The sequence below is a fragment of the Neurospora tetraspora genome, assembly GCF_033439725.1.
Source record: "Neurospora tetraspora strain CBS 560.94 chromosome Unknown B0H65scaffold_1, whole genome shotgun sequence".
Lineage (NCBI taxonomy): Eukaryota > Fungi > Ascomycota > Sordariomycetes > Sordariales > Sordariaceae > Neurospora > Neurospora tetraspora.
Genome location: NW_026944383.1, coordinates 3,201,659 through 3,221,203, shown reverse-complemented (window position 1 = coordinate 3,221,203; position 19,545 = coordinate 3,201,659). Strand labels below are relative to the sequence as shown.

Below are 19,545 nucleotides of genomic sequence, written 5' to 3'. Positions count from 1 at the left end.
ACCTTCCTCAATATTCTTTCCGGGTGTCTGGACCAGTCATACATTGTTAGAAGTAGAAGTAAGAGCAACCCTTTCAGCTCCTTCTTTGACATGGCTGACCGGTCTTGACGATCGTCATCACCATTAACCCATGAAGCCATTCCGTACATCGGTAGCACTTCCCTTGCAACCAGTCGACCATGGACTTGCGTCAGCTCTCAGCCGACTGAAGGCACCTTCCTTATAAGCTCTTATTATCCCGCAAGGTTCTCACGCACGTGGGACTAAGAGGCTCTGCGGGAAGGAGGTACCTCGATCATACAGGATAAGCGGTGTGCCAACCAGATGCCATTTTACAGTTCACTTCACTCCTTCCCTTGAGCTGCAGTGTTTAAGATGCCGCAAAAACGATCATGCACGGTAGGCACCAACCCGATATCTCTTGGAGGCCTGCTCCTGCCTTCCTTCTCCTCTCTGCATCCGGAAATGAACCATCTCTCAATACGTGAGCCCCATACCCCTGGAGATGACCTCGATCAAGGCATCGACGACTTGGGAAGGGCTGGCTTCGAGTTGGTTCTTTGTTTGTTGGACTCGAATAAAAAGAGGCGGCTATCCCAGGTTATCCCATCCCTTGCTCTGGAACAAACATTGTTTCTTTTTTTCTTTCGCATTCGAGAACATCAACCTCGATTCGATCGTTCGTTCGTGGAGAGACACCGCTGGTCTTTCTCCTAAAAATTCTCCGGAAAAGACGCAGAAAAACCATAACCCCCCCCCCTGGGTTTTTGTGGCAAGACGGTGGCATCTCATCCAAGTTGACACTCTTCTGCAGCAAGAGCTAGCAAACTGCTCTACACGTTACAATCACTACATCTACTTCTCCGAAGCAGTCAACTTCAAACACCGCGGCCTCGGACATCTCCATCTTTCTCAGCCGGTCACTCAGTTACTCGACCAGTCAGTCGGTCACCGACAACCACCCACGAGCACTTACCCTCAAACACCTTTAAACCACCGGGTTTTGTTTCAGACCAGGCTCCTTCTTTCCATCAACCAACCAGTTAAGCCAGCCGGTCTACCCGAAGACACCTACTCGAGACAAACCCCTCACACTCACTGTACAAACTTCCACCCTGTCCTTCGATCGGCAGAAACCCAACTCAACCCAACATCTCACCATCCGACCACCCATCAAAAAAACATGCCCAGAGGCCGTGGATCAGGTTATGACTTCCCGAAGCCGATTGGTGCTTGTCCGCCGCCGAAGCCTTCATCCGGTGTTGGTACTGGTGTTTCGAAAGGCGGCAGTGATGATGGTAGTGATGGGAGGGATAAGGAGAAGGGTACCGGTAGCAGTGGAAGTCATGGTGGAAATGGTTCTAAATAGGAGTGGCGGAAAATGTAGAGGATGTGTTTATGAGTTGGTGGTTTAGGGGACTAAAGAGGGAGATATAGTGTGATGAAGGCCAGACGTAATGGATTAATTTATGGGAGGGTGACAAAGGCAGGATATGATGTTGGTGTGTTTGCAACCAGCAGTTTGGTATCTGGGGTGGATAATTTGTAGGGGTCATCTGCCTTTTAATCCCGGGGAAGATTGACAATCATGGGGATGGTGTTATGATATAAATTATAATTTCTGTTACTAGGCCAAGGTTAGCTTCGTAACCGAACGCATATTGCAGATATGTGTCAAAAACCGATAAACGTGATGGCGAGGATCTTGGAATCCAGAGAGATACATACCTCCAATAGGGATCCTGACAAGAAGAAAAGAAAAAGAGATGGTGAGTTTGCAAACATGTCTATACTTCAGCATCTCTCATATACAGTATGTCGTTTCATCTTTCCTCGAACCATTTCCGTCGTCTGATCATCACATACACCTTTTGTGCATTCATGCCTTAACGCTCATTCTTCATTACCACCCCCTTCCCCCCTCCCCAGCTACTACCTCTTCCCATCACCTCTGCCCATCATTCTTCCCATTCCCGCTGCCACCCTCATCCCCCTTCCCATCCCCTATCCTAGGCTCATCAACCCTAACCCCCACCACCCCATCCCTATTAGCCCTCCACACCCCTCCCCCCTCCCCAGCAAACTCCTCCCGCTTCCACACCTCCACCTTCGCTTTACACTCCTCCAGCGCCTCCTCGCCCGCCCTCCATGCCGCCTGCCTGTGAGGGCTCGACACCGCAATCAAGATACTTTCCTCCCCGATGGGAACCACGCCTAGCCGGTGAACCATCGCTATCCCCTTCAACCCGTGCTTGGTGAGGATGGAGCGGCAGATTGTGAGCATGGTGCGCAGAGCGAGCGGGGCGTAGGAGGTGTAGGACAGGTGCTGGACGGGGAGGGAGTTGAAGTTGTTGCGGGTTGTTCCTGGGGAGTGAGTGGGTTAGTTGGCGGGTTTTATGGGGATGATGAGATGGGGAGTGGGAGCGGGAAAGGAACGATATTTAGAGGGGGGATGAAAACGAACCAGCAAAGACAACGATAGCTCCGGCTTCTGGGGAGCGGACTTGGTCTATGATAGATTGATAGTTGAGGTGGTCGTGGGTGAGGGCTACGTAGATGTGGTCTTCTGAGATCTCGGTGGGTTCTTGCGCTGGCTGTTGAGATGGGGCGGCTGGAGCTTGAGCTTGAGCTCCAACTTCAGGGGGTTCCTCGTTTTGAGTTGGTTGTAAGGTTGCCATGGTTGGTGACTGGAGTCTTGATGAGGTGTGAGGATTTTTGAGTGTCTGGTGGTGTACTTTGTTGTAGTTCAAGCAATATGAACAGTTAAGCAAGGAAGTAGTTGTCCTGAGCTATGATGTGAAGTGGAAAGTTGGCAGGTGTGGACTGAATGTAAAGAGGTAATGGAAGGTGAGTGGGCTATATGCCAGAAGAAAGTCAGCGAGTGAAACAGGTTTCCCGAGGGAAGTATTATATATCAGGGAAAGAGAAACAGATTCCGTTTGGGAAACTGGAAGAACCGAAAACTAGTGGTGATGACTGATACATCATATCAGTCAGTGTAGTTGACATCAAGGTTGTAGTTCACTTGTAAGTGGGACTGGGCGGAGCATGGCGTAAGATACCGTAATGATGTCGTAAGTTACCCGATAAGATAACGAGCGGGAGCCATTGTTTCGTTCAGTTGCATCAGCGTCGAATGCTCGCAACTACGGCAGTACAAATGTTCAACTGTATTCTACCCCACCCAGCACCTGGGAGCACCTGTCAGTTGCTACGCCCACTCCCTTTGCCTGCTCGGAAGTCTTCTAACCCTCACTATCGGCCAAGAAATAAGGGCTCAAAGTCTCCCAAAGTCGTTACCGAGAATAAAATTGGACTCCAAAAGCACGAACCCTTTGGAGCTATTTGGACCTTGGAGCTCACTCGACTTTGGAGTTCACTTGAATATTGGAGTTACTTGTTTACCTTTAGAGTCACTTAGCTTACCTCTAGAATTCACTTGGACTTTGGAGTTCACTTGGTTCACTTCTTCTAATTTGGGGAATGAGAAACTCTGAACGAAAAGCTTTGACCAAGTAACTCCAATTCCAAATTGGGGATTGATTGAGAAGCTGTGGTTCAAGTGACGTTTTGGATCCGGATTCCGGAAGCTGCTCTTCAACACCGTAGACCAAATATCACCATTTGATGTACTAGGAAATATATTTTGGAAGACTTCTAAGTTCTTAGGAATGATTGGAGGAGGGAAAGACCTTTGAGTCTTTGGAAATGAAAGATAAGGGCCAAGAAGACTTAGAGACTGCAGGTTGGTTGCTTGGGAGTAGGGTGTGAGTAGCGGTGCTGCCAGGTGCTGGGTGGGGTAGAATACAGTTGAACATTTGTACTGCCGTAGCAACTCGCAATTGCCATTCACCAACCATCGAAGACAACTGAAAGCTCCCCATCACTTGACGGAAGCTTTTCACAGCGCGCAACCCACCATAAGTCAAATTATCGATCCCACAACGCCTTTGAAAGACGCGCTTCAAGCAACGCGGCATTCGCGCATCTTCATGAACACGCGCCGCAATGCCTGAGGATTACGCTCCCAGGGCGCGCGACGCTGGTGGCTATCGTCGTCGCAGTCGTAGTCCACCACCACCATACTCGCGCCTACCGGGCTCGAACGATCTAAGACCAAAAGACGGCGAGTACTACCGGTCGAGAGAGGGTAAAACCTGAACAAGCCTAAGCCTGGACGATGGCCATTTTTGTGCCTACTACAAGTTGCTGCCGAGCTTGCCATGGCTAACTTTGGTTGTGTCTGACACGCAAACAAGATGCTCTAAGTCCGTCAAGAAGCCTCAACTACGACGATGACGGCGAATATCACGAAGGCGGCGGAGACAATGATGGAGATAGAGGCAGGTCAGACAGAGGAGGTGGTGACAGATACGGTGGCGCCCGTCGCGGAGATTGGGGGAGACACGGCGGCGGTGGTGGTGGTGGTGGTGGTGGAAGACACTACAACGACGACGACGATTACCGAGCACGTGGTCGAGGGACAAGTCCAAGCGGTCGCCATAACGGAGGGTATAAGGAAGGCCAATCTTCCAGGCGACACAACGACGCGCCCGCGCCCGCGCCTGGAGGCAAGATCATAGTTCTCCAAGGCATTCCGGAGGACGCCACCGAACGTGATGTAAGTCTGCTGCTGTATTCGCGCCTAGCCTGTAGCTCTACATTGTTCTAACCATCCACCAAACTCTTGTAGGTTCTCTACGGTCTCAACCTCGTCACTCGTGATCCCAACACGTCTACCGACCAAATCAAGATTGTCCGATTCCGCTACGACAGCGCCGGTCGTCGCCTTGCGGTCGTCGAGTTTAAACGACGCGCGGATGCAGAGAGCTTCATGGAGCAATATCATCCTGATATATCCTTCCCTCTCGAGCACACCCGTGGTCCCAACTCGGAGTACATTACTATGGATATCTTCTTCGAAAGGAGTCGTAGCGATATGGACGAGTCCCGCAGAGACGATGAGGACTGGGACTGCCTCAAGTGCGGTGCAGTCAACTTCTCCTACCGTGCTGTGTGCTTCAAATGCAAGACAGAGAGACCCGGTATGTTTTCGTCCCGTTTTGCTTGTCCTGGCAAACTGTTGACTAACAGGCGCAGATGATGCCAGTTACGGCTACAGTTATGGGGCCCCATCATCGGGTCCTCTCCTGACCGGAGAAACCGATGAAGACCCTCAACAAATGCCGTCACAGTATCTTGTAATCAGAGATCTGGAGGCGTCAGTGACCGAGGAAGTTCTAGCCAGGGGCGTCATGAAGCTGTTCCGCGAAGAGACGACAAAGGCGCCTACTGGTACCCACAAGTTGAAGTCGACAGCGCCGGGCAGCAACACTGCAAACCTCGGCGCCAAACCTGGTAGCCTACGCCGCGTCTTTCTGATACGGAACCGGAAGAGCAACGAATCGTGGAGATACGGTTTCGCTGAGTTTGCGACGGTTGAAGACGCCAAGGGTGCGGTGGCGAAATTCCGCAATTCCCCTAGGTTTACGATTGCGTCCAGGGCGGTTGTTGTTTCATTCATCCACACTGGCGTCTTCATCCCGGCCTTTGAGGTTGGCCCGGACGAGGATCCGCGCTTTTCCTTCCAGCCCATTTACAACCCTACTATTCGGCTGAAGTACTGGGACGAGCGTGTTTATCCTAGCATCCATGTTGTCTCGGTCGAGCCTACATCTGAACCTCAAGGCGCAGATACGTCTACCGACCGCAAAGATGGCGGCGCTATCGAGAATCCCCTTACCCGCCAGGCCAACCTCCTGAAGAAATTCAGGAAGAAAGAGCCAGCCCCTGGTGAAAAGGGCATCGCAATGATGCCGCAGATGCAGATGTGGACGAAAAAGGCGGCGGAACTACACGGGAAAAAGTTGGCTGCTGCTGAAGGCGGCCTCGATTCAGCAGGGTTTGAGGGAGATGACGATGATCAAGAGCCAGACGGACCTTTAAACCCTCACTGGGCCGATCAACACCTCTCATATGCCGACTGGGACCGCATGATATGTCTTCTCTGCGACTGGGAGGTCCCTTCGCAAGAAACCATCAACAACCGCGGACATGGCCCCTATACGCGCGAGGACCTCCTCATCAGCCACGAAGTCATCGTCCACAATCACTTCAAAGACCCAGAAACCAAAGAGAAGGCCTTCGCTAAGCTCGCCTCGCTCGGCAAGGGGCCCCGATCCATCGCCCGCCGCACCCCTCGCCTCAAGCACGACGCTCCGCCCGTCTACACCTCGTACGCCGACTTCGACGCCCTCTACTGTCACCTCTGCCACCGCACCTTCAAGCACGCCGAGACCATTTGGCGCCATGAGCAGGAAAGCGAGCTGCACAAGCGCATGCTCTCCGACGCCCAAGCCAAGGAGCGCGCCGTTGCCGAGCTGGCCGCAAAGGGCAAAGTGCCGCTCACCATGGTTCCCGACAAGAAGCTTCGTCGGGAGGAACAGCGCACGCAGCAGTACCGCGACAGGGCGATGGAGCGCCGGCAGGCATTCCTGCAGCCCAACAAGCCAGGTGGTCAATTATCGAAGCAAATGCTTGCTGGGATTGGCGCATCCGTTCCTACTGTTGGTGGAGAGAAGCGCAAGGAACAGCAACTGCAACAGCATGCTGATGAAGAGGCAGCGGCAGCGAAGAAGTCCAAGGGCGCGGGTATGCTGGCAAAGATGGGCTGGACGACCGGCGCGGGTCTTGGTGCCGAGGGCATGGGACGGACGCAGGCTATCGCGACGGAGGCGTATGCGCCTGGTGTGGGATTGGGTGCGGAGGGAGGCAAGTTGGGCGATGCGAGCGAGGAGGCGGCGAGGAGGACGAAGGGGCAGTTTTCGGACTTTGTGGAGAAGACGAGGGATAAGGCTAGGGAGAGGTTTGAGAAGTTGCAGGAGTAGGATGGCTTGTGGCGTTCTTTTGTGCCTGCTTCGAGTTCTGAATAGTTCATTGGCTTGATGACATTTATACCCGCGAGAATGACAACCACTTCTTTTATCTTCTCCCTTTTCATAACAACCCATTATCATCTAGCCGTGATACAGAACAAGATTATTTGATTAGGTATTCTGAGGCAGTACCGTATTTTGCGCTGGTGGTTATGTACAGTAACCGCTATTTACGCTACTACCAACTAACTGCCCCTTATATCCAAGGTAAGCAATAAGCAGTTGTCTCTATATCCAAAACAACAACCGCCGTATATATCTGCAGTTAAGGTCTGTCCGCCTAAGTGTATGTTGTGTATACAACTATAGGGCAAAAACTGCTCCTCCGACAAGGGCAAAGAAGCCCGTCAGCCCAGCAACGGCCAAAGCACCAGCAGCGCCTCCCTTAGCACTCAACCCAGCCGCAGCACTATCCGACTCCTTAGCCCCCGAAGCAGCCGTCCCCGTAGCGGTGGTAGACCCAGCAGTGACCGTCTCCGTCTCCTTCGCGCCGTCCTCATCCGTAGAAGAACCCGATCCAGATTCCGCATTGCCCGATGGATCCTTGCTCGTCTGCTGCTCCTTAACACCCGTCAACCCACTCGGCAACCCGCCATCCGCCCCCGTAAGCTCAACAATATCCGTCGTCGTGCTGTTCAAGTTCGCCTGCGCGATGCCGATCTGGTGGTGGGTGAGGTCGTACACAACATAGGCAGACCGCAAAAAGGTCTCGCCGAGGAGGGCCCAGTCCTCATCGAACCCGTCCTCCTGAAACCCGGAGGTGCTCTGGATGCCGAAGATGCAGGCGCGCTGGAAGGGCAACTTGAAGGGGAGCTCGGATTGGGTCTCGCCTAGCAGGTCGAGGACGAGTTCCCAGACGGGAACGGAGACGGTGGCGTTGGAGCCGAAGGTGAAGGAGAGGCGCAGGTCCGGGTTGGAGGTTAGGTACTTGCAGTCGATGAAGGTGAGACCGGTCCAGATGTCGTCGACGTAGACGGAGAGCTTGGCGTGGATCTGGTCGGTGATTTTGGTGGGGAGGTAGGAGAGGGTGGTGCCGGAGTCGAGGATGGCGATGGTTGAGGTCTGGCTGAGGGAGGGGTCGGTGGAGATGATCTTGGTCGTCTTGCCGTTTTTTGTGAGGTCGAGAGAGACGCTCTGCATCTCGACTTCGAAGTGGATGGGTTCGGCTTGCCCCTTTGCCATGTAGATGGGCAGGATCGACAGGTCGCCGATGAACTTGTCCTTGTCGATGCCGCCGAAGAGGATGCCGCCCGTGTCGCTGCGGCGGTCGTTGAGGTAGAGAGAGTAGGCCTTGGTGGTGATGAGCTTTTGCGCTACGAATTGGTCGATCAGGTTGGGGTAGCGCTGGGTGGAAGCCACGTTGGAGGAGTATCCCACGCCCAAGATGCCGGCGCCGCGGACGGTCTTGGTCGCATAGCCCATCTGCAGGGACTTGATGGTGGTTCCGCCGATGTTCAGGTTGTCCGTGATGTAGTCACCCGCGGCAGTGCTATTGTCGAGGTACCGGATCTCGAACCCACCCTCCAGCAGGACCTTGTACGAAGAGCTCTTGTTCGGGTTGTAGGTCTTGTCGCACGAATCCCCCGATTTACGTTGGATCGAAGAGTCGGTGCACAAGTCCGCCTTATAGCTCACAACCCAGAGGTCACTGCTCCCCGTATCCAACACAACGCTGACTTTCTGGCCCGGAGTGCCCACAGTGACCTCGGCATAATAAGCACCGCCGGTGATGTTGTTGATCAGGGCCTGGCTGTAGGTGTCGCGCTTGACGTTCTGACGCACATTGCCGACCCTGAAATGAGGCATGCCTCTGTTGAGAGGGAAGTTGAGGACACCATTCTCGGCAACGGCTGCTGAGGCCAGGGCCAGCAGGGTGGCCAAGGTAGACTTCATATCAACAGTGACCCCTTTTCCAACGGCGAAGGATGCTGTGGGAAGTTGAGACGGAAGCGGAAGAGGGTTGTTAAGATCGCATTAAGGCGGAAGCCGTCAACAGATGTCCAAAGTTGTTCGGGCGGTCCAGAATCGGTATGGAGACGGGCTAACGAATTCGACCGGGTCCTCCTTGAATCTGTTCGGATCGGTGTGTGGCCTCGTCGACGGTGGATATAAAGATGGACGTGAGGAGCGGAGCCGCTGCCGATGAAGCCGCTCTTCAGAGTCTCGCGGGTCTCTGGATTCTCGGTTGCTCGGGTACGTCAAGCGCAACAAAGGTTATAAAAGGGAAGCTGGAGTGATTGACGCTCTTTTGATGTTGAGGAGCAAGCCGAAGAGCCGGCCGCCTGGATGACGGAAAGCAACTCAGGAGCAACCCCGGCGGCGCAGAGCTCTTGGTCAGTCTTGGACGTTGCAAACCGACGGAAGACTTGGCCGAGAACCAAACTTGGTGTGGCGTGGACGGGGGCTCCCCGGACATTGTCCAAGGCAGCCCTCCAGGGGCAGAAGCTTCCCATGTCCAATTTCTCCACGGGCGCCGATGAAGCCCTCCAGGCCCCTGGAAGAAGCCACGGGGAACCAACAACGCAAGAAGCCAAGAAACTACTGCCCGTATCCGACTGGGCGAGCGTTCAATAGCAATGTTCCCGCCTGTCAGCTGCTGTGATGCCAACCACGGCCAACCTATCAGCCAACGACAAACGATCACCAAGACAACTGAACACCACCCCAAGAACCTGCCATTTCCTTAGCACTCTTGGGTAATCTTTCTTGACGCGCGTATTTCCTTTTTCTCGGGAGAGAAAGAAAGCAAAAGGAGAATGAATTCTCGCCCAGCATCCATCCAGCTTTGTCATCCTCGGGCCTCCCAACTCCGAGGTTCCATCCTTCCAACGTCTCACGTCGTTCCATCCTGCCCTGATACCTGCGGTGTAGGTCGATCCTCTCTGGTAATTTCCTCCGTTTGAAGCGCGGGGCTTGAGGTTGCGCTTAACGCTGCGTCACTCGAAAATCGAAATGAGTGGTTCGGTTGATTTTAAGCGAACGGCTCCAAGTTGAGGCTCGATTTTGTCGAATCGCAATCAAAAACTTTCCCGCTAGAGATGATCCGGGTTGAGCCTGGAGGCTAGCGCCAATTCATCCTTTTCGGTCTGACTCTGGGCAAGGGTTGGAGAAGAATCCCATCATCTGGTTTCGTCGACAAAAAGACGTTGCTGAGATGAACCAACGACAAGAACGGAAAAGGGCGGGGAGCATCAGAAACCCAATTCAAAAAGTCGGAGATGGACTGTGGAGGGATGAGACCAATCATCATCAAGGAATCTTCAGGTACGTTCAGCCCCTCACTAACTGCCACTGGGTCCACTGCATTGTTCCCTCCCGTTCGCCTGCTACCTCTAGGGCTGCTTCGACGTCACTACAGCGTACAGCGTCTGATACTGGTGATGAGGCCCAAGCTGCCCGGGCTCGGCTCGACTCTGAAGTCTCACTTCTCATCTCTATATACTTACATCTCTCAACAACCCAACACTCACAGATTCATGAATCATGGAACGGTCCGAGTCTCGAGAACAGACGATATGATGGTTGGTGGCGGTGGATGAACGCTGGAGGTGACGGTAAAACGGTGACCCCCTCAGGCTGTCTGAACAGTAAATGCCATGCTCACCGGCCAAACGACAACCCAAATTGTGGCATTTATTGTTCACACACCCTGCCCTCAAGCAAAGTCTCAGCGGTCGGACGGTCGGTCCGGCGCTGATCACACACGTGGGCCGGCATGCCACCACGGGCTCTGCTCGGCCGTGGTGTGCAACAAGTCTGCATTGTGCATTCATTGTGCAGCAGCCCTACGACACTAAAAAGACACCTGAAAATTTTGTCCTGCTTCGCTTGCAGTGGTGCAGCTGGAGGTGCGAGGGACCCGCTCTTCTTGTTATCGAAAGAGTCATTCGTTCCTGAACGATTGACCAGAGTTACTCATCGAGTGATCTCCAGTCGCACCCTCCGATCGCCTCATAAAGACACATACTGCACCGCGCAGCTTTGCTTCTCTGGTTCCGTCCCATCATCCACCATCACCTCGAACAAACCAGACCACCACCAACAACCACAACCATGTCGATCCCCGTGGTAACCACCATTGAGCTCCAGTCGCTGCCCAAGCTGACCAGCGGCAAGGTCCGCGACCTGTATGAAATTGATGACAAGACACTGCTGTTCGTTACTACCGACCGCATTTCGGCGTACGATGTCATCATGGCCAATGGTGTTCCCCAGAAGGGTGCCATCCTCACTCAGCTTACCGCTCACTGGTTCAAAGTCCTCGGGGAGCGGATTCCCGGTCTTAAGACGCATTTCATCAGCCTCACTCCTCCTCCCTCGGTCAGCGATGAAGATAAGGCCTTGATCCGGGGCCGTAGCATGCAGGTCCGGAGGCTCAAGGTCTTCCCCATCGAAGCTATCGTCCGCGGCTATATTACTGGTAGCGCCTGGAACGAATATCAGAAGACGGGCACAGTCCACGGCATCCCCCAGCCTGCCGGCCTTCAGCAATGCTCTCCTTTCCCCAAGCCCCTGTACACCCCGAGCACCAAGGCCGAGCTGGGCGAACACGACGAGAACATCTCCCCCGAGAAGGCGGCCGAGATCGTTGGAGAGAAGTACGCGGCGCGCATTGAGGAGTTGGCGCTCAAGGTCTACACCACCGCGGCCGAGTATGCGCGCGAGCACGGCATCATCATCGCCGACACCAAGTTCGAGTTCGGCCTGGATGAGGAGACGGACGACATTGTGCTCATTGACGAGGTCTTGACGCCTGACTCGTCGCGCTTCTGGCCGGCCAGCGAGTACGAGGTCGGACGGGACCAGGACAGTTTCGACAAGCAGTTTCTGCGCAACTGGCTCACTAAGGAGGGGCTCAAGGCCAAGGACGGCGTCGAGATGCCTCAGGAGATTGCTGAAGCTACGAGCGCCAGGTACAAGGAGGCCTTTAAGCTGCTTACGGGCAAGACGCTGGAGGAAGCCCTTGGTGAGCTTTGAGAGTCCTACGGGGATGTGATTTGGTTTGTTGGGTTTCCTGTTGTTATCATTGGGTCGGTATTTTGCTAGGAAAAGGAGGTACGGGGAAAGGCTCTCAAAAGGACTCGGCACTGTTGCGGAAATACTGGATACGCTCGGAAAAGTATTGCGTAGGAGGCTGAGAAAGGGTGTGCTATACACAAAAACAGACGAGGCGTGTGGTTGCACTATTTAGACAGAAACAGATTTATTAGACGGGTGGGATAACAGGACATGGGGTTCTCAAGTCGAGAGTATGTTATCAACATATTATTGACGGTCCCCCGTGTAAGCTGGCAGAAAACTATACTCAAGCCAACAGACCTACTAACCAAAGAGCTAACTCATCGGGCTGTGAGTTGTTTGTGATATGTGTAGCGCAACCACCGAGTATCTGGGTCACCTCAGGTCCGACATAGGTATCTTTATCTCTAGGCGAAGAGTCGAAAGAGTCAGTCGGTGGAAACTTGATCAGACTCTCGTATTCTCGAAAAGGGGTCCTTTGTTTATTTTAGAAACTTGCAAATCATCATCAAGTGCTGCAGCTAATCAACTCGTCGAGCTGGCATGTGAGCTGCAAAATCCAAACCGCCGACGCCCGATCTGCGGCCACGATTCCGGCCTGCCCGCCCGCTGTTACTCCCGTAATCCCGCCAAATGAGCATCACCCGGCAGTGCATTATGACGGAAGGTGTTAATGCAGGCTTTCACTACAGCTGTCGTCCGAGGGCGTGCAGAGGTAGGTTGAGGTAGGTCCAATACACTACAGTGAGTCGCACCTCCGATCTTTATGACAGACATCATGAATCTTGTGACGGTCGGTGACGAACGGGGCGTCTCATCTTGACTGGCCGTCGACTGGCCAGTGACACTGCAGCCCAAAGAAAAAAGAAGCCAAGACGCCAAACCAAATCGGGCCGCGATCGCCTTCTCCCATAGGGATTCCCACTGGATTCAAGCACAATTCGGTTGCATTTCCCACTGGATGCTTTTCCCATCCGTGCCCATCCACCCTCTCTCCATTCAATTTTGCACGGTACAGCACGCACCAAAAGGGACGACCGAGTCTCCAGAGTCTCCAGCTACACAATTTTGCCCTCTTTCTTCGTCAGCGGCATAACGTTGCCCATTTTGGACCCTACATTTGGGACTTCTCTCCGATTTCAGTCCAACACTATTGACCACTAGCCTACCGCGGACGGCCCGGGATACCTGCTACCTACCTTAGCCTGAGCCCAATTCGACCTCAACACCACACAAGAAAGGATATCAAAACATCAACTGCCCATCTCCTCCGGTCGGTATCAACACCTTATCCGACAACTACTCCAGGCCTTACCCCCTGACACCCGATTACTCATACTCACCGGATATCCTGACGGGTATAACCCGACTTGCCCCGGGCTTACGCAGTAAACGGGTGCTTTAAACGCTCGCCAACCCTGAACCCAAGGCTGGAAACGTGGAACCTCAATTCGCCTTTACCCCATACCTCACCTCCACTAATCATCCCATGTCTACCAGTGCTTGCGCGCCTACACATGGGGTATCGTGCTAGCACCGAATAGCACCGGGCCTACAGCAGCAGAATACTACGATACGCCACGATAGACGTGATCTCCAAGGTCCTCCAAGGTCCCCTCCTGTCGGTCCCCGTCCCCCGACTCCCCCGGACCATCTCACTATCGTCACCTTTCGCCAGATCCCGTGTCGGCTACCCTGAGGCTGCGTCTGCTACACCACCAACCAACTCTTCTCCGTCCTGTCGCCCGTGTGACCTTTCCAGGTTCACCTGCCTGAGCCTGTTTTAGCTCTCTCTCCTTTTTCCGGATCCTGTTCTTTTCTTTGGAAAGGATAGGTGGGTTGCGGATATTCCTTCAGTCCTTTCAAGAGGTTTACGATAAGGTATCCCCCCCATCCATCCTATCCTTTGACCATCACCACCCAAAGCGGGAGCGAACGACGGGAAGCCTGCAATCCTGCTGGAGATCAAGGAAAAACTGTGGCTTCGCTCGAATATCAAATGCGTCTCTGCGCGCCTTCGCCTACAGCAGCACCACGACGACCACCACCCAATCCCCACCAAAGCTTCCTGCTGGTGTCTCACTCCAGCTTCCAGTTCTGCCTCTGCCCCTACCCTTGATCATATCGAGGTTCCCGTGTCTACGTCTAGGTTCTATAGTCGTAGATCGCAAAGGCGCAAGTCACATTCGCTCTTTTTGCTTACAGTACCACTTCGCTTCCGATTCTGGCTCCTTGGCTCACCCATTCCGCGCCGGTCACCACCGAGAGGAGGTATATCGAGAGAAAGCGGCTATCCGTATCGAGTATCCCAGATCCCGCGTTCGTATCAGACATATCACTTTCCCCCGTTGGGTATTTCCCCCCCGGCTTGGGTGGCTTGGTGGATCGCCATTCGCAACGTCCAGTCCAGTCCCGTCCAGTCTTCTCAGGCTGTCCAGCCGCAGCGCCGTGCCGGTTGGAAGCAAGCGAGGCACCGGCAGCAGTCATACTGAGACGACGACCGTGACCGACCCCGTCCCAACTGGAGCATCTTCTCCCTGCCGGTGGAAATAATGCATCCGTCCTTCCTGACCTCCGGCATTATCGATCTGCTCGAGGTCGACCAGCGCCCGTCCTTCATCGTCGCTCTAACCCCGCACCCGCCCACCATCGTTTACACGAATCCCGCCCTCGATGCCGATGCCCGCCTCCAGGACGCCATCACCACCCGCAAGCCCAACAATGTCCAGCTGTGGGAATGGCTTACAGACCTGCCCGGTGCCCAGGCAGCCGCCAACTTCTTCTTCATGAACATTTACTGGACCCGTACCATCGTCCGCCCTGACATGGTCGTTGTGGGCGCAAACGACCAACCGCCCTCCTCTGAACCACCGCGAAATATTCGGGTCGACGAGGCCTCGCCTGTCGGAAGCATTGTCCCTCCCCCGGTGCGCCTGATTCCCGTTGAAGATGATGCGCCCGAGTCTATCCAGACAACTGCTGCTACCACGGCTAGTACCACCACCATTGCGGCTACCCCTGCAGTACCATCTTCAACATCCTCGCTGAGCCTGGCACCTCCCGACTACATGTTACTTAGCCGGACAAGATCTGGACCGCCAACTCTTCCTTTGGGCTCGGTCGAGTACCCACTGGCTTCCCCAGAGATGATCCAATCTCTCAAGCGTTCGACTACGGACCCGGGTTGGATTCTACCAGATATTTTGCCAGGTACGCGTCCCTGCCCCTTGTATTGGCCAAGCTATGGCACCATGAGTCTCCAGCTGACCTCTTGATGATGAAGAAACACGGTCATTCCTCGAAGTAATACACAGTGTCGATTGGGCCGCAACACCACTGGGTCCCATGAAAGACTGGCCCCCAACTTTGGAGCAGACCTTCCACCAAATACTCGCTGACAGTCGCCCCATTGCCATCTACTGGGGCACCAACTACGTGACCCTCTACAACGAGGCATTCAGCAAGCTATGCGGTTCGAAACACCCATCACTACTCGGAGTGACTGTGGAGAACGCGTGGCAGGGAGCCGGCGAACAGCTGAAGGATGCCATGTCGCGTATAGCACGGAAAGAAGACCCGACGATCGAGGATGAGTGGAGGTTCTTTATCGAAAGGGAACCCGAGGTAGAAGGAGGTCCTCCTTGGCTCGAAGAGACATACTTGAAATGGTCGCTCGTCCCTATCCTCGAAAAGGAACGGTGCGTAGGATTCATACATCCGGTCGGGGACACAACTAGTGTGCGACTATGGGAGCGTCGCATGCAGATGCTCGTTGACCTTGGTGAGGACTTGGTTGCCGCACGCGATGTCAAGGGTTACTGGGACAAGACACTCCAGGAACTTTCCGACGTCGATCCTTGTTACGATATACCGCTTGCTATTCTGTATAGCGTGGAGGCCTTTGAAGAAGGAAGCGCTATGAAAATTGGCAGCGATGGTCCTGCAAAGCAATGCAGACTGGCCGGAGCTTTGGGGGTGCCAGAAGGCCATCCGATTGCTCAAACCGCGATCAACCTAAGCACAAACGAGCATGCTCTAGCACCAGCGCTTAGGGAGGCCGTAACAGCACACCAGCCACTTCTTCTTCAGATCAAGGACGGCACGCTTCCGCAGGAGTATCTCCGTGGTCTGCAGACGAGAGGTTTCAAAGATGATCCGTGCCGGGCTGTCGTGATCATGCCAATTCGGCCGACAAAGAAGGAAGACGCAATGGGGCTACTTCTGCTGGGTCTAAACCCGAGACGCCCTTACGACAACGACTATCGTCAGTACATACTACTCTTGAGTCAAAAACTTACGACTTCTCTGGCCTCCGTGGTCCTTCTTGAGGAGGAAGCACGGAGAGGACGCAATGCGGCAGAGCAGGCTGCTTATGATCAAGCCATGCTCAAAGAAAAGCTGGCTGTCCAAACAAAGGAAGCGAACGAGTCGATAAAGATGTTTGAAGCTCTTGTTGAATTCGTTCCGGTCGGCATGTGCTTCGGTGATCCTCAAGGGAACATAACCTTTGCGAACGACGCGTGGTACAAGATGACAGGCTTCCCAGGAAACGGCCCCATGGGAACCAGTGCCTTCCTTGCCTGTGTCAAAGAAGAGGACCGCCAAAACATTGTCACCGCATACGAGAAACTGCAGACGGAGCATCACGTTGAATTCGAATTCAGGGTAAAGCCACAGAACCACACGGACGTCGCTCCATCTCTAACCCGCAACTCTCCGAGCTTCGAGAAAGCAGGTCTGGATCTTGTCCCTATCGATCAGTCTGAGGAGCGCCATATCTTTGCCACCACTAAAGCAGAACGCGCCCCGGATGGAAGCATCATACGGACCATGACATGCTTGACGGACGTTACGGCACACAAGCATGCCGCAGAAGAGGCGGTTCGACGAGCACAGCAGGCTGAGAACCTCAAAAGGATGGCCGAATTCGCAACAGTTGGCATGTACGATATGGACCTTGAGGGACGCCTTCTAGGCGCCAACAATGTTTTCTACGAAATGTGCGGGTTGCAGAAGGTCGACCCAACTGAGGTGACTATTAGGCCATTAGAGACCTGCGTCTGGGCAGAGGATGTGGGCTTGGTGATGAAGAAGCTCAAGAAGATGGTCATCGAGGATAAAGTCCAGAATGTGGAAGCCAGACTCCGGACAACGTGGACTGCCGATGACGGAGCGGGCCACAAAGTGGTTATGCCGCGATGGGTACAAGCGACGCTGATGCCTGTGCGATCCACCGAGGGTGTCATACAAAGCTTCACTGGTTGTCTGAGTGACGTTTCGTTACAAAAGTGGCAGTTGGATAGGGAGAAGCAACGGAAGGAGGAGGCGATCGAGTCCAAGCGCCAGCAGGAGAACTTTATCGACATGACTTCCCATGAGATGCGCAACCCCTTGAGTGCTATCATCCATTGCGCAGATGCCATCACCGCCACGCTCTCACGCGTTCAGGAACTTGTCGGTGGCGACCATCATGGGAGCGACAGCGATGCGCGGAGCTATGCGAGCGAAGGTGCTACAGATAACCAGCCCAATCACGAGCTTCGTGCAGAGGTCTGTGAGCTTTTGGATAACGGCATCGACAGTGCAGAGACTATTGTTGGGTGTGCTCAACATCAGAAGCGCATCGTTGATGATATTCTCACAATGTCAAAGCTCGACTCCAAGCTGTTGACTATTACACCCATCACCGTGAACCCGATTCAGATGGTCAAGGAAGCGCTCAAGATGTTCGAAGTCGAGGCTCGGAGAGTCGATATCAACCTAAGCATGGTTGTCGACCAGTCATATTACGATCTTGGCGTCAAATACCTGGACTTCGATCCGTCACGTCTAAAACAGGTTCTCATCAATCTACTGACTAACGCTCTCAAGTTCACCAAGACTGGTCCAACCCGCAACGTCACCGTCGGGCTTAGTGCGAGCTTGACACGTCCAACCGAGGCCACCAGTTCGGTGCAGTTCATCCCGAGGTCCCAGGAGAGTTACGCCGAGGATAGCGACACAGCAAGCGTCCATGACCGAGGAGAACCCATGTTCCTCACCTTTGAGGTCAAAGATACAGGCCAGGGTCTGACTGAAGAGGAGAAGAAGAGTCTCTTCCAGCGCTTCGTCCAGGCGTCCAGTCGTACCCATATCAAGTATGGAGGCTCGGGTCTTGGGTTGTTCATCAGCCGTCGGCTCACGGAACTGCAGAATGGCGCCATTGGAGTGGCCAGTCAACCGGGTGTTGGTAGCACCTTTGCTTTTTACATCGAAGCCTACCACCCCAGTGAGAGCTCTCTCCGTGATGCTGAGGCGACTGCGGTGGCAGCAAAGGCTGCCATGTCAGACTTGATGGCCAAGGCTCCAAATCTTCGCTCCATGCGCCCCAGTCATCCTCATAGAGGTTCGACATCGTCGCCGCGGCCAAGCCCAATAGCATCCAGTCCTGTAGCTGAGCTTGGCGGGTTGACAATACCACCACCCCAGATTCGCGGCATCATGGTCGTTGAGGACAACCTGATCAATCAGCAGATCACACGACGTGGTCTCGCCAACATGGGATTCACCGTCGATGTAGCAAACCACGGCCTGGAATGTCTTGATAAACTGCAGCGGACCGACCGGTATGTGAGCGATGGGGTTTCTGGCACTGCGCTGCCCATGAACGGCAGCATCAATAACAAAGGCGCCATTCCCGCTATGAATGGGACCATTAACCCACCGCCGCCGGTCAATGGTGGTTTCCTGAACCAAAGCCAAGCACCACCAGCAACAACGACAACAACGACACCAGCCACCAAGTTCCCCCTGTCAGTCATCCTCATGGACATCGAAATGCCCGTCCAGGATGGGCTCACGTGCACGCGCAACATTCGCGAGCTGGAGCGCCAGGGCAAGATCACGGGCGGGAGGTTACCAATCATAGCCGTCAGCGCCAACGCCCGCATAGAACAGATCCTCGAGGCCAAGGCGGCCGGATGCGACGACGTGCTGATCAAGCCGTATCGGATGCCGGAACTTCTGGAGAAGATGAGGATCGTCATGGGGACGGTTGCTAATGCTAATGCTGGTGCTGCTGCTGCTGCTGGTGTTGGTCCTGGTGCTGGTCAGACAGGTTTAGCTTCAAACCCGGCTGCTTCAGGGTCAGGTTCGCCAGGCGGATTCGGCGGGCTCGGCGAGTCTGTTGTTCAAGGACAAATACAGACGCAAACGCAAGCACAGACAGGAGGTCAGAGCCAAAGCCAGCGGCAGCAAGGAAGCGAGGAGCGTGAAAGTCAGGATAAGCAGGCAGCTGGGCAGTCACAGGCACAAGCACATACGCAGACGCAGACGCAGAATCAGGCACTGTTGCCAGATGGCAACCCGGTAGAAACCCAACGGCCCTCCCCCTCCCCAAAGCAGACGACACAAACCAAGGTGGAGTTGGTACCGATGCAGCCGAGTCCGTGACTCGGTTCTCTCAAATCATACGTAGCCTTAGGTCGGCATAAGTCTCGAAGTCGGTGGATAGGGCTCAGAGGGTTGGGGGTGACGGCTTGGGAATGGTTAGGCTTAGGCTTAGGGGTTTCGGCTTGGGAGTTGGGAAGTTGGGAGTTGGAGATGGGTGAAT

General features: G+C 54.2%; 7 protein-coding genes across 7 annotated transcripts; 5 read left to right on the top strand and 2 right to left on the bottom strand.

The window, feature by feature from the left end:
• The first annotated feature begins 53 nt into the window (after positions 1-53).
• B0H65DRAFT_28663 (uncharacterized protein) lies at positions 54-1,623 on the top strand. Its single transcript, XM_062822950.1, has one exon. The coding sequence runs from the start codon at positions 506-508 to the stop codon at positions 1,367-1,369; it is 864 nt and encodes a 287-aa protein (XP_062686281.1). The 5' UTR covers positions 54-505; the 3' UTR covers positions 1,370-1,623.
• Positions 1,624-1,945: 322 nt separating this feature from the next.
• Positions 1,946-3,035, bottom strand: B0H65DRAFT_515111 (Molybdopterin biosynthesis MoaE; the record flags this gene model as incomplete). The annotated part of the gene is made up of 2 exons (XM_062828652.1): positions 2,465-3,035; positions 1,946-2,364 (listed from the first exon to the last, which is right to left on the bottom strand). Exons 1-2 carry the CDS (start codon positions 2,676-2,678, stop codon positions 1,946-1,948), a joined length of 633 nt encoding a protein of 210 aa, XP_062686280.1. The 5' UTR covers positions 2,679-3,035.
• Positions 3,036-3,853: 818 nt separating this feature from the next.
• Positions 3,854-7,040, top strand: B0H65DRAFT_28477 (uncharacterized protein). The gene is made up of 4 exons (XM_062822927.1): positions 3,854-4,150; positions 4,260-4,621; positions 4,694-5,045; positions 5,101-7,040. The coding sequence occupies exons 1-4, from the start codon at positions 4,009-4,011 to the stop codon at positions 6,885-6,887; spliced, it is 2,643 nt and encodes an 880-aa protein (XP_062686279.1). The 5' UTR covers positions 3,854-4,008; the 3' UTR covers positions 6,888-7,040.
• Position 7,041: 1 nt separating this feature from the next.
• Positions 7,042-9,025, bottom strand: B0H65DRAFT_28466 (aspartic peptidase domain-containing protein). Its single transcript, XM_062822926.1, has one exon. It carries the CDS (start codon positions 8,826-8,828, stop codon positions 7,239-7,241), a length of 1,590 nt encoding a protein of 529 aa, XP_062686278.1. The 5' UTR covers positions 8,829-9,025; the 3' UTR covers positions 7,042-7,238.
• Positions 9,026-9,049: 24 nt separating this feature from the next.
• On the top strand, positions 9,050-9,509 carry B0H65DRAFT_544187 (uncharacterized protein; the record flags this gene model as incomplete). The annotated part of the gene is made up of 2 exons (XM_062829273.1): positions 9,050-9,128; positions 9,202-9,509. 2 exons carry the CDS (start codon positions 9,050-9,052, stop codon positions 9,507-9,509), a joined length of 387 nt encoding a protein of 128 aa, XP_062686277.1.
• Positions 9,510-10,810: 1,301 nt separating this feature from the next.
• Positions 10,811-12,275, top strand: B0H65DRAFT_28444 (putative phosphoribosylaminoimidazole-succinocarboxamide synthase). Its single transcript, XM_062822924.1, has one exon. It carries the CDS (start codon positions 10,989-10,991, stop codon positions 11,910-11,912), a length of 924 nt encoding a protein of 307 aa, XP_062686276.1. The 5' UTR covers positions 10,811-10,988; the 3' UTR covers positions 11,913-12,275.
• Positions 12,276-14,506: 2,231 nt separating this feature from the next.
• On the top strand, positions 14,507-19,385 carry B0H65DRAFT_413754 (uncharacterized protein; the record flags this gene model as incomplete). Its single annotated transcript, XM_062823865.1, has 2 exons — positions 14,507-15,164; positions 15,238-19,385. The coding sequence occupies 2 exons, from the start codon at positions 14,507-14,509 to the stop codon at positions 19,383-19,385; spliced, it is 4,806 nt and encodes a 1,601-aa protein (XP_062686275.1).
• Between the last annotated feature and the right edge of the window lie 160 nt (positions 19,386-19,545).